General features: G+C 45.4%; 1 protein-coding gene across 1 annotated transcript in view; it reads right to left on the bottom strand.

The window, feature by feature from the left end:
• The window catches only part of LOC127755772 (receptor-like protein EIX2), a 31,517-nt gene extending 18,885 nt beyond the window's left edge, over positions 1-12,632 (bottom strand). Inside the window, exon 1 of the mRNA XM_052281426.1 lies at positions 12,479-12,632. Coding sequence (XP_052137386.1) covers positions 12,479-12,632 — 154 coding nt within the window. The remainder of the gene's footprint in view (positions 1-12,478) is intronic.
• Between the last annotated feature and the right edge of the window lie 124 nt (positions 12,633-12,756).

Below are 12,756 nucleotides of genomic sequence, written 5' to 3'. Positions count from 1 at the left end.
CAGCACCTTGACTTTATATAAAAAAGTCAGCGGGACAGCTATATAAAGCTTTACTATTTGACACCTATTAAGATGCATTGTACCAACTCCTAAAAAGTTGAGTAACTGCGGTATAAAAGGATTTTAAGGTATTGGGCACTTGATCACGCGCACTTTGGCCTAAGCAAAAAGTGCCTAAGTCCCTAAAAGAATGTGATAGGCCACACCTGAAAATATGGGCTGCAGACATATTTGGCCTAGGCCAAAAAATATGCCTTCGACACCCTTTAAAGGATGACGCATGTAACATGCTCCCGAGTAATAAATCTTCCGGGTGATATAGACCAAGTGTAGCTCATATGAATAGCTTCTGATCTAAGTGATTATCCCTTATGGGATACTCCAAAATAGATATAATAATTGAATCCTGACTGACGCAAGTATTCGGTTGATAACCCTTACGGGGAATAATAAATAGTCCAGTCTTTGAGCATAGAAAATAGAACCATGATTATGAATTCATGTTGCACCTATCCGGAACAAGTCCAAATTGAAGGTATGATACTTGTGTTTGAGCTAGTAAGCCCTTGAGCATATAGCTTGTCCTTCTGTCGTAGTCACAATTGTTCATTGATGGTAGCTGATACAGTTGGTATATAGACAAGACGACCAATATAGAGATAATATTGCCCACCAGAGGTGGCAAAAATATTGGTGGTAGTGAAAATAGTGATACCAATCAAAAGTAATGAAGGCGAAGAAACCAATCGGCGGCAGACAGATCAACTAACAATGAAGATGAAGGCGCCCAGCGATAAAGTTGTGTAGCCATGGCAGCGAAATAATCAGTCGGTGACAGACGAGGCAGATCAAAGGCGATGACGAAATCCACCAATCATGAAGATGAAGAAAATAGTCGACGACGACAAACGCAACCAACATGATGAAGATGACAATGTCGGTGATCCAGTCAATAGCAGTGTAGCAACCAATGATAATGACGAAGACGCTCATCAGCGTTTGCATAGTAGGTCAACCGTGAAGGCGAAATAACAAGCCGGCAATGACGGAAGCAACCGGAGGCGAAGACGTAGTCATCCATTAGCAACGGCAGAGATGTCAGGGCCAATGAAGTAGATGTGCTGGTGATGAAGTCAGTAACAATAATCCATCAAATTGGTGTTATAGCTGTTGCAGATGCTTCACTTGGAGGAAAGTAGATGATGTTGTCCAACCCGTCTAAACCGAAATATTTAAAGTTGTTGAAGTAGAATGTCTGCTCCGAAGCAAAGATGAAGATAATGACTCCTGGAGTTGACTCGTTGGCTGATTAATTGATTTCTTCAGCTTGACATAAAGCTTGTCGAATTTTGAGCCATGTATTTGTGTAGCCCCCGACTCTTTGATTAGTTGGAAAACAACTGAACATAGAGTCGAGAACTGTAGCTTCTTGTCGTCGAATAGTCATTGCTTGATTGAAGATATGTGTTGAAGATGTCCAACTAGAAATTCTAAATATTGGAGAGCCACTTGTTGTAGTAAAATAACACGGCATCGCATGCCAAGATGTTGAGGTTCACAAAGACGTCGTGGTTGGTGAAGTAGCAAAACTTGCGAAGTAGCAGCAATAGAGTTTGCCAGTGCCGAAGATAATAAAGATGAAGTCGCTCCACCATGATGACAAAGTTGCATAGCTGTGATGAATTGAACACGAGTCGGCGGCAACAGAAGCAAACTAGTGGTGAAGACGCGCAGTTGTGAAGATAAAAGCACCAATCGGCGGCGGCATAACCAGTCGGCGACGGAAGACGATGATGTCCATCAGTAGTGGTAGCGGTATAAACCAGACGTAGAGGCGAGGGCACTAGTCAACAGCAGACGAGATGACCGGCGGTGAAGAAGATAAAGTCAATCAACACTGGCAGAATCATGCAGCCATGGAAGTGAATAAACTAGTCGGCAGCAGATGTAGACAGCTTGCGTTGAAGATGATAATGCCTATTAGCGGTGACGGCGACGTAACCGGCCGTGAAGAAGATAGCATCAGTTGGCGTCATAACAGGCCAGCTGTGCAGGCGGAAACACCAGTCGGGGGCGGACGAGGCGGCCGATCGGTGAAGAGGTAGACGCCCAACAAAGGCGGCATAATAGGCCAGCCGTGCAGGTGGAAACACCAGTCGGCGGCGGACGAGGCGGCCGGTCGGTGAAGACGTAGACGCCCAACAATGGCGGCATAATAGGCCAGCCGTGCAGGCAGAAACACCAGTCGGCGGCGGACGAGGCGGCCGGTCGGTGAAGACGTAGACGCCCAACAACGGCGGCATAATAGGCCAGTCGTGCAGGCAGAAACATCAGTCGGCGGCGATGACGGCAAGCCGGTGATGATGTTCTAACTGATCCATTCCTGGAGCGTAAGAGATAAGCTTAAAGCCATGAATCCCTTTTGTGCATATCTGGATCTGGATCCTGCAGAACAAACATATAGCATGAGTAGTATCTGATATAAATATAATACTCGAGGAAAATTCAAACATTTTAAAATGTTTATAAATATGTATTTCTCCTCTTGTCAATCTTGATTTCCCCGAAAAGATGACTCTTTACGTTTAAACACTCTGCCCGACTAGTCATAGCCACCAAGCACCGGGAGTCGGCCTAGGCACTTCCCAAACATGCATATGAGTGACATGAGTTTGTCATTAACGGAACAAAGTTTCACGAATCAAAATTTACTACTCGGGTACTTTTGCAATTGTTAAGAGAAGAAAATAGATTTATCTTATCTCTATGCTTTTGATTTATTCTGAATAATACTTAGCACCTTGCGTTGCTCGGTCCATCCAACGAGCCCCCGGGTGCTAGGAATCGGCCCAAAGGCAACTATCCATCAACAAACCAAACGGAAAGTATAGGAAGATAGAACTCCATAACTCGATAGGCACTTTTGTACTCAGATTATGTCGCAAGCAATCAAGATAAATATTATAAAAAATATTTAAAAAATATGATATAACATCTTTAGCCCTCGACTCACTAGTCAACGGCAAACCAGTTGATGTAGTGAGGCAGAGGAAAAGGAAAATATCATATAAAGAATAAAATAAATGATGACTTAGCTTTTTGGTATTCTCCTTAATAACAGCAGAGGTGGCCGATGTGAGAACAAAATCATCCATCAATGGTGACGAAAACACCAACCATGTAAGCAGCTGAGGCGACCGATGGTATAGGTAAATAAATAAATGCCCATCAACGGTGGTGTGACCACCAACCGTGGAGGCGAAAACACCAGTCGGCGGCGGTGAAGGCCAACCGGTGGCGAAATCGTAGACACCCATCAACGGCGTGTGACCAACCAACCGTATAGGAAGGACACCAGTCAGTGGCGATGAAAGCAGGCCGGCAGTCAAGTCGTAAACGCCCAACAACGGCGAAAAGGCCAGCCGTGTAGGCGGAGACACCAGCTGTCAGTGAAGTCCACCAACCGTTGCGGTGAGAAGAAACCAGTCGGTAACAAACGAGGCGACCGACGGTGAAAATAATGTCGCCATCAGCAGTAGTGAACCCCACCAACTGTGGAGGAGAAGGCACCAATTTTCAGGTGCTGCTCTTGACTCGTTGCAGCTGAGAAGGAATTATTCCAAACAAATAGTTTGCATGAGGCCTTTGGCTCTTGATCCGACTCGGCCGTCAATGATGTTTTGGAAGCTGTAGTGTATACGTAGCCATATTTCCCAATCGTCGGATATATATCAATGTGTGCAGGTTGCCAATATGCACGACTCGATGTGTGCATGCACGTTGATTTCTCAGGCTAACAGAAACAGGACACGATATGGAGGAGAAATCACGCGCACAATGAATATATGCTCCAATTTCACAGAAAATTGCTCCCTTCGTTCTGCATCTGGCTGCTTGTGCTAAATCGGAATCAGGCCGAGTAAATAATAGTTGTCGGATCCGACAGTATGGCAGAGACTTCGGTGGTGACTGACGCCCTGTTGTAGATCGATTTGATATCTAGGCTCGTAGGGCACGCTGACACCGATTTGGATTAATAATTGAATCTCGCCGGAAAATTTGATACGAACAAGAAAAGACACCGGCAAATAGGGATGTAGATTAATATCACCGAATTGATTGAGCTAGCTGAATGACGATAGCTGCAGCCTTTAAGGAAGCCGATGAGCCGACGAACACGGCGATGAGAAATTTGACCTCACGGACAAAGTTGATTGATGATAACAATTCCTTCGATCAACAAAGGGAATGCACTGATCATATTAATCGGGGATAATCTGTTGGTAGCTCCGGACTGTTTGGCCAGATTCCCATGCACGGTCATGCGTGTGTATATCAGATGGTAAAACAGACTTGCACGCGATTGGTTGTGGAGGCTTCTGGTCTTCCTAATCAAGGAAATAACTCAGCGGCAGCGAAGATTAAATCCATTAAAATTGCCGAGATTAATCCTCCCAATCTGGAGCGAAGAAGCCAATAACTTCAATTTCTGATGATCAGGGGACCACTCGACGACGGACGTCCGGTTGACTGGCTTGATCCAGTCGGAATTGTTTTGGCAACGATCGCTCCAGCCTCTAGTTGAGAAAAACTTGCCCGAGATGAAGGTGACGCTGGCGGCAGCCACCGGAGATTGAATCTGACGACTCGTTAAGTAAATTGAATCTGACGACTCATGAAGTTAATTCCATCACACTTCTCGACGGAAAGCTCGACGCAACCCCTACCTGGCGCGCCAACTGTCGAAACATGAATTCGGTAATAATAAAAGGAGGTAGCACACGAGACCTAAAAATGGATGGATGCGGAGACAAGAGATTTAGACAGGTTCAGGCCCTCTCAATGAGAGGTAATACCCTACTCCTGTTTGGGGATTTGAATCTGCCGAGTGTATTATAGATCTGACGATCTAGTTGTCTCATGCCCCTTAGAGGGCCTCCTGCCCACCTTATATAGGATGGGGGGCAGGATTACAAGATAGAAACCTTAACCAACACGGTATCGGTTTCCTAAATCTACTTTACAATCTTATCAAACCAGGACTTTAGGCCGTTTCATAATATATAGGGAAACGTAATACCCAAGTCATGATCTGTTACATATTCCATAGATATAAGTTATCCCCTATAACTAGTCGGATAACCATGCCGTGTGGGTATGGGGTACCCATAATCTCCACGGTTAGATTCGATAGGTATGGAGGTATCATACCAGATAACCGATTTTCCGCAAGATTCAAATGGCGAAGAACTCCTAGTCCAGTGATAGAGCCTGTAATATGCCCATGGAACATGTTGTTGTTCAGTCGTAGAAACTGCAGCCATGTGAAATTCCCTATCCACATTGGCAACGTTCCAGAGAATTCATTCCATGCTAGATCCAAAAAGGACAGAAAAAAGCATCTTTGCAAAAATGATGGGAACTTGCCAGAGAAGCAGTTGTTACTTAACATAAGAAATTGCAAATGTTTCAACTCAGCACATTCAGCAAGGTCCCCTTCAAAGTGATTATTGGCCAAATCTAACGCATAGAGACTAAGGTTACAGATCGATTCCGGAATTCGACCAGTGATGTTGTTGGAAAATAGAATCAACGTATCTAGCATTGGAGTTTCAGACAAATTTGATGGCAGATTACCTGTTAAAGAGTTGCTTGAGATGTCCAAGGTGATAATGTTTCTTGGCAATGAGGGTATTTCGCCGGTAAATTGGTTTGAACTCAGATAGAGCTGTTCCACTGACATGATCTCCCAGTTTGTTGGCAATCCCCCACTGATCTGATTGTTGGAAATGTCCAAATATATGACCTTTGAAAGGGAGTTGGAGAACCAATCTGGAAGCTTGTCAACTATAACTGTGCTTGTAATATCAAGGTAAGAAAGATCCACCTGCCACTGAAGCCATGCAGGAAACATAGGACCCATCTGCAGGCAGTTTGTAAAATGTGCTTCTTCAACCTAAAGGGAGGTGAGCCCAGCACAATCTTCAATTTATTGTGAGACAAGTCTATATACTCTAAGCCCTTTAGACCAACAAAGTGTTCATCTGTGATGAGGCCATCCAAGATATTGTTGCTTAGATCCAACCTGGTCAAGTTACTGAGCATACTGATCTGGGATGGCAGATGCCCTGTCAGTTGATCGCCAGCAAGATTAAGGTCCCTTAAATCAGTAAATTTCCCAAAAATACCTGGCAGAGGTCCAGTAATGTTGTTCATGGACAAGTCAAGGATGACCAAACTAGTCAACTGCCCCAACCAATTTGGTAGGATTCCTGTGAACTGATTCCCTCGCAAAGACAGTTCCTGCAATTTGCTAAACGCGCACTGTGGCAAACTCTCAATTAGCTCAGATATGTTACCGTATGAATATGACTCTCCGAGTTGTAGGATCCTCAAATTGCACAGGGTGGTCAGATTTGTTGTTTTCATGGTCATTTCATTTGATGATAATACTAGAACCTGGAGTGAAACCATGTCTCCGAGCACATTTGGAAATAGGCCATGCAAGCCAATAGCATCAAGGTTGAGTTTCTTGAGGCTCGTTAGGTTCCAAAACCAACAAGACTCGATTGAGTCCAAGTAGTTGTAGGAGAGGTCAAGCTCCTCAAGATTCGTAAGGTTAAGGTGTGGGAGGGATTGGTTGGCACTAGTGAGTGAGCAACCACCTAGACCAAGGACCCTCAAAATGGAATCATGTTCACCACTTGAGGCCAATTGACCACTGTACTGAGATCGATTTCCCCCAGGTTAAGGTGCTCTAGCAAAGGTAGACGTGTCAACCAAGAGAGATCCGTGGAATACGGTTTGGTTGCATCTAAGCTTAATGAAGATTCACTGAAATGTGACATGCCAGAGATGTCGAGATACCGTAGTTTTGAAAGATTACCAAGCTGAGGAGGCACCTTGTCTGAAAACGGTATTCCAGAGAGGTTAAGGTATCTTAGGCTCCTCACAGAGCCTAGGAACTGTTGGAAATATGGTCATATATCGGCATATTTTAATCCAAATTATTAAGACAATAATCATAATCATGGCATGAACAATGTGGGGTGATCTAATGACAACATGTAGCATAACCAGTAACATGCTTAAGGTATCATGAGCATCATGCACATACCCATACCAAGGACGCAATTGACTTGCGACTAGCATGACTAACAGCGGTATCAACAAATGAATTAACAACAGGAGGACATACCCCGAGAATGGCCCTCCGCTGGATTGTGAGGCAGAATTGCCTTTGTTGGTGTTGACGTTCGCAACGGCTCCGGCTCCCGGCGCGCCATCTCCAGAGGCAGCAGCGGCGCCGGCGGCAGCTCCGGCTCCAGGCGCAGACATGGTGGATGAACTGAGCAGTCGTGCGGGAAGCACTCCCCAAAAACCTGATTACCCGCCTACCCGGTGCATATCTCAGGCGAAGGTATGGTTCTGGAGGCCTGCACCTTCCGATCTCTCGTGCGCGCAAGCGATCAGAAGCGAGGAAGCGAGACAGCACAGGCGCGCGCGGAGGAGGAAGAACACCAGGGAGAAAAGCAAGCGAATCGTTCTGATCAGACTAGCGGCCTCCTTAGATAGCAGGAGAGATCCCGCCAGTTGCAACACACGCGTCGTGGGATCGTGGGATCGTGCACGCGCCGTTACGGAGGCAGTCGTGGGAACGTGGGATCGTGATTGCAAAAGAATAGAGACGTGACGTGACACACGCCCGCCAGCCACGCCTCACCTTGTCCTCGGCCCGGCCCGGCGCGCGCGCGCGCGCGTGGCTTTCCGACTCCCACCTCAACCGGTCAACAGGGAGCCTCCAATAACTCCCTAGTTAGGTTGAGATACTCCTCGCTTAAATCCTGAGGTGGTATTATTATCCTTAACACTTATTATGGGCCTTTGAGATTTTAATAGAATAAATCGAGTCTAGCCCAATTATTCTAACAATCCCCACCAAATTTCAAGGCTCAGAAGAAATGTTCTCAAGGTTGTGCCTGTTTGATATACCAGTGTTTTGGTGGAGACTGTTAAGTTGAACTTCCACCTAGGAAATGAGCTACATCAGACCACAACTGAACACTGGACTATGCCTCGAATTGTCAGTCTTGTGTGATCAGGTTTCACTCAAACCCTTAACTGGTACTGGGCTGCCGTTCGCATCCCCTCTGTTTGGAGCATATAAGTCAAACTCCAGGCCTTTCATGAGTATCTAGAGATCGCCCAAACCTCATAGATTGTGACTAGCAGTCGAACTCATATAGGTGTGTTCCTTCTGAGATGTTCTGCAGGTCAACATCTCTGCTTGGAAAAGCCACTCGGATCACATTAAGGTATAAGCCATCCTACCATGCAGAAAAGAAGAGAAGTACATCATGAAAATGAGCCTTTTTCAAGGGTCTCTTCTCTCAATCACACAATAGTTTGTTTCGCCATCCAAATTCACGGGATCTCCGATCACAATGGACAGGTTTCCACTATTGTGCAACCTTAGGTGGGTATCAATCCCATTTCCATCAATGCACTGTCTATCACATTACGTGGTAGCCCCTTGGTAAACTGATCTGCCAGATTTCTAGCCGTTTGGACATAGTCCAATGCTATCACTCCGGAGTTTTTCTGCTTTCTGACAGATTTCAGTCTTCTCTTGATATGACTAGATGACTTCATGTTGTCCTTTGAACTGTTCACTTTAATAATCACTGTTTGATTGTCACAGTTCATTAGGATAGCTGGCACTGGTTTTCCAACCACCGGCAAATCTATCAGGAGTTCACAAAGCCACTCGGCCTCAACTGTCGTAGTGTCTAGTGCTGTAAGTTCTGCTTCCATTGTTGACCTCGTTAAGATGGTCTGCTTGCAAGACTTCCAGGAAACAGTGCCACCTCCAAGTGCGAACACATATCCACTTGTGGCTTTTATCTTATCAGCATCAGATATCCAGTTTGAGTCACTATACCCTTCTAGTAATTTTGGATACCCGGTATAGTGAATTCCATAACTCATAATGCCCTTTAGATAGCGCATTACTCTTTCCAGAGCCTGCCAATGATCATCTCCCGGATTTGAGACAAACCGGCTCAGCTTGCTTACAGCAAATGAGATGTCAGGCCTCGTTGCACTAGCCAAGTACATCAATGAACCAATTATTTGGGAGTATCTCAGTTGATCCCTTGCTATTCTTCGGTTTTTCCTTAATAGCACGCTGGGATCATAAGGAGTAGAAGCTGGCTTGCAGCGACTATATCCAAAGCGACTCAAAACCTTGTCCACATAGTGGGATTGCACAAGTGTAATCCCACCCTCATCTCCTCTTTATAGTTTAATGTTAAGAATAACATCAGCCTCTCCCAAATCCTTCATTTCAAAACTCTTGGACAGATAGTCCTTGACCCCCTCAATCACATTGAGGTTGGTCCCAAAGATCAATATGTCATCGATATATAAGCACAAGATCACTCCTTTTCCCCCACCATAGTGATAGTACACACATTTGTCAGCTCCGTTCACAACAAAGCCTGCAGATGTAAGCGTGGTGTCAAACTTCTCATGTCATTGCTTAGGTGCTTGCTTAAGGCCATACAAGGATTTCAACAATTTACACACCATTCTCTCCTGACCTTCTAGTACATACCCGTCTGGTTGATCCATATAGATCTCCTCCTCCAGCTCTCCGTTTAGGAAAGCTGTCTTAACGTTCATCTGATGGACGAGAACACCATGAGAGGCTGCCAGAGCAAGTAGTACTCGAATCATTGTCAAGCGAGCAACTGGTGAGTATGTGTCGAAAAAATCCTTGCCTTCCTTTTGGGTATAACCCTTGGCCACAAGCCTTGCCTTGTACTTTTCAATTGTACCATCAGGCCTAAGCTTTTTCTTGAAAACCCATTTGCATCCTATAGGCTTGCACCCATATGGACGCTCAACGACTTCCCAAGTATCATTAGACATAATCGAGTCCATCTCACTGCGTATTGCTTCCTTCTAGTAGTCAGCGTCAGGAGATGAATATGCCTCTTCTATGGTTCTTGGGGTGTCATCCACGAGGTATACAATGTAGTCATCTCCAAAGGATTTTGCAACCCTTTGTCTCTTACTCTTACGAGTATCTACAATGTTGTCCTCCTCAGGATTTTCCTCAGGCGTTTGATCATTGTGTTCTATCGGTGCAAAGTGCTTATGGGGCATGACAGTTTCTTGACTAGAAGTGCTAGGTGTATGTTTCATGGGAAATTCATTCTCAAAGAATGTAGCATCTCTGGACTCAATAATTGTACCAACATGCATGTCGGGTACTCTAGAGTTTACTATTAAGAATCTATAACCCACATGTGAATAGCATAACCAAGGAACACACAATCAACAGTATTTGGTCCAAGTTTCCGCTTTTTGGCTATAGGTACATTTACCTTGGCCAAACAGCCCCATGTTCGTAGGTATGAGAGATTTAATTTCTTCCTTTCCCATTCCTCGAATGCTGTTACTTCCTTATGCTTCATTGGAATTTTATTCAGGACATGACACGTAGTCAAAACTGCCTCACTCCACCATTCCTTGGAAAGCCCCGCAGTGTCTAACATGGCATTCACCATCTCAGTTAGAGTACGGTTCTTTCTTTCGGCCACCCCATTTGATTGGGGTGAATAGGGAGGCGTCCTCTCATGAATAATTCCAAACTCTTCGCAAAAGGATGCAAACTCATTGGAAAAATACTCCCCACCTCTATCAGACGTTAACCGTTTGATTTTCCTTTCAAGTTGGTTTTCTACCTCGGCTTTATAGGTCTTAAAGAAATGCAATGCTTCATCCTTTGTTTTCAATAGATACACATAACAAAATATAGTGCAATCATCTATCAGTGTCATGAAATATTTCTTTTCCCCTTTAGTCAACACGCTGTTCATTTCGCACAAATCGGAATGAACAAGTTCTAGAGGTGCCAAATTCCTCGCCTCAGATGCCTTGTGAGGCTTGCGAGGTTGTTTCGATTGAACACAAGTATGGCACTTAGAACCTTTGACCAAAGTGAATTTTGGAATTAAACTCATGTTAGCTAAGAATAGAGAGCCGCCTAACACATTTATTGGATTCAAACACAAGTCTAAAACCTTCTCTACACAATAGAGAGCCGCTAACAAGATTCTTCTTTATTGAAGGGACATGTTGCACGTTCTTCAGCTGCACGGTCTTTCCCGAAGTAAACTTCAAATCGACCGTACCAACACCATGAACAGCCGCAAGCGACCCGTTTCCCATCAACAAGGAGGAACCTCTCCCGACCTGATAAGAAGAAAACAGAGAAATGTCAGCACACACATGAATATTAGCACCAGTATCCACCCACCAATCAGGTGAGTGAAAAACAAAGAGAACTGTAGGTAATATTTTACCGTACCACGATGTTCCTCCGCCCTCGCTAATGACCATGTTGGCAGACTTCCTGTCTTTGCGCTTAGAACAGTCCTTGGCCCAATGCCCAGACTTGCCACACACAAAGCAGTCTCCCTTTGCCTTTCCCTTGCCTTTCTTCTTAAAGTTGGTTGCAACCTTGGGTTTGACATCAGGCTTGACTTTCTTGTTGTTGTTGCGGGATACATGAGGGTTCTTCTTCTGTACCATATTGGCACTAGAACCTCCCTCAACCTTTTTGCCCCGGTTGTCCTTTGCCCTCGCCTTCTCCTCAACACCCAAAGAGCCAATGAGATCAGAAACACTGATCTCTTGTCTCTTGTGCTTTAGAGAAGTGGCAAAGTCTGACCAAGAAGGTGGCAATTTGGCAATAATGCCACCCGCCACAAACTTGTCCGGCAACTCACAGTTGTTGTTCTCAAGTTCCTTAGTCAGCATCTGAATCTCATGAGCTTGTTCTACTACAGAACGGTCATCGACCATCTTGTAGTCATAAAGCTGCTCCATGACATACAGCTCACTGCCGGCGTCAGAAACTCCGAACTTGGCCTCAAGTGCATCCCACATGTCCTTCCCGGAAGGCATGTGCATGTACACGTCCACTATGTTGTCAGCGAGTACACTGATCAATGCTCCACGGAACAGTCAATCCGAAGCCTCGAACTTAGCCTCTTCCTCAGGAGAAAGAGGTGGTTCACTTTGTTTGCCCCGTGAAACATAGAAGCATTGCATCGCTGTCAACCACAATAGTGCACGTGCTTTCCACCTCTTATAGTTAGAACCATCAAAAGTATGTGGTTTCAGTGCAGCAGCAAAGCCAACTACCGAAAATGACCTATCAGGTTTTTGGATTGTTGGAAATATGGTCATATATCGGCATATTTTAATCCAAAATATTAAGACAATAATCATAATCATGGCATGAACAATGTGGGGTGATCTAGTGACAACATATAGCATAACCAGTAACATGCTTAAGATATCATGAGCATCATGCACATACCCATACCAAGGACGCAATTGACTTGCGACTAGCATGACTAACAGCGGTATGAACAAATGAATTAATAACAGGAGAAGGACATACCCCGAGAATGGCCCTCCGCTGGATTGTGAGGCAGAATTTCCTCCGTTGGAGTTGACGTTCGCAACGCCTCCGGCTCCCGGCGCGCCATCTCCAGAGGCAGCAGCGGCGCCGGCGGCAGCTCCGGCTCGAACGGCTCCGGCTCCCGGCGCGCCATCTCCAGAGGCAGCAGTGGCGCCAGCGGCAGCTCCGGCTCCAGGCGCAGACATGGTGGACGAACAGAGCAGTCGTGCGGGAAGCACTCCCCAAAAACTTGATCACCCGTCTACCCGGTGCAGATC

This window comes from Oryza glaberrima, chromosome 11 (assembly GCF_000147395.1).
Source record: "Oryza glaberrima chromosome 11, OglaRS2, whole genome shotgun sequence".
Classification (NCBI taxonomy): Eukaryota; Viridiplantae; Streptophyta; class Magnoliopsida; order Poales; family Poaceae; genus Oryza; species Oryza glaberrima.
Note: the sequence above shows the minus strand (reverse complement) of the source record. Positions and strands in the feature narration are given on the sequence as shown.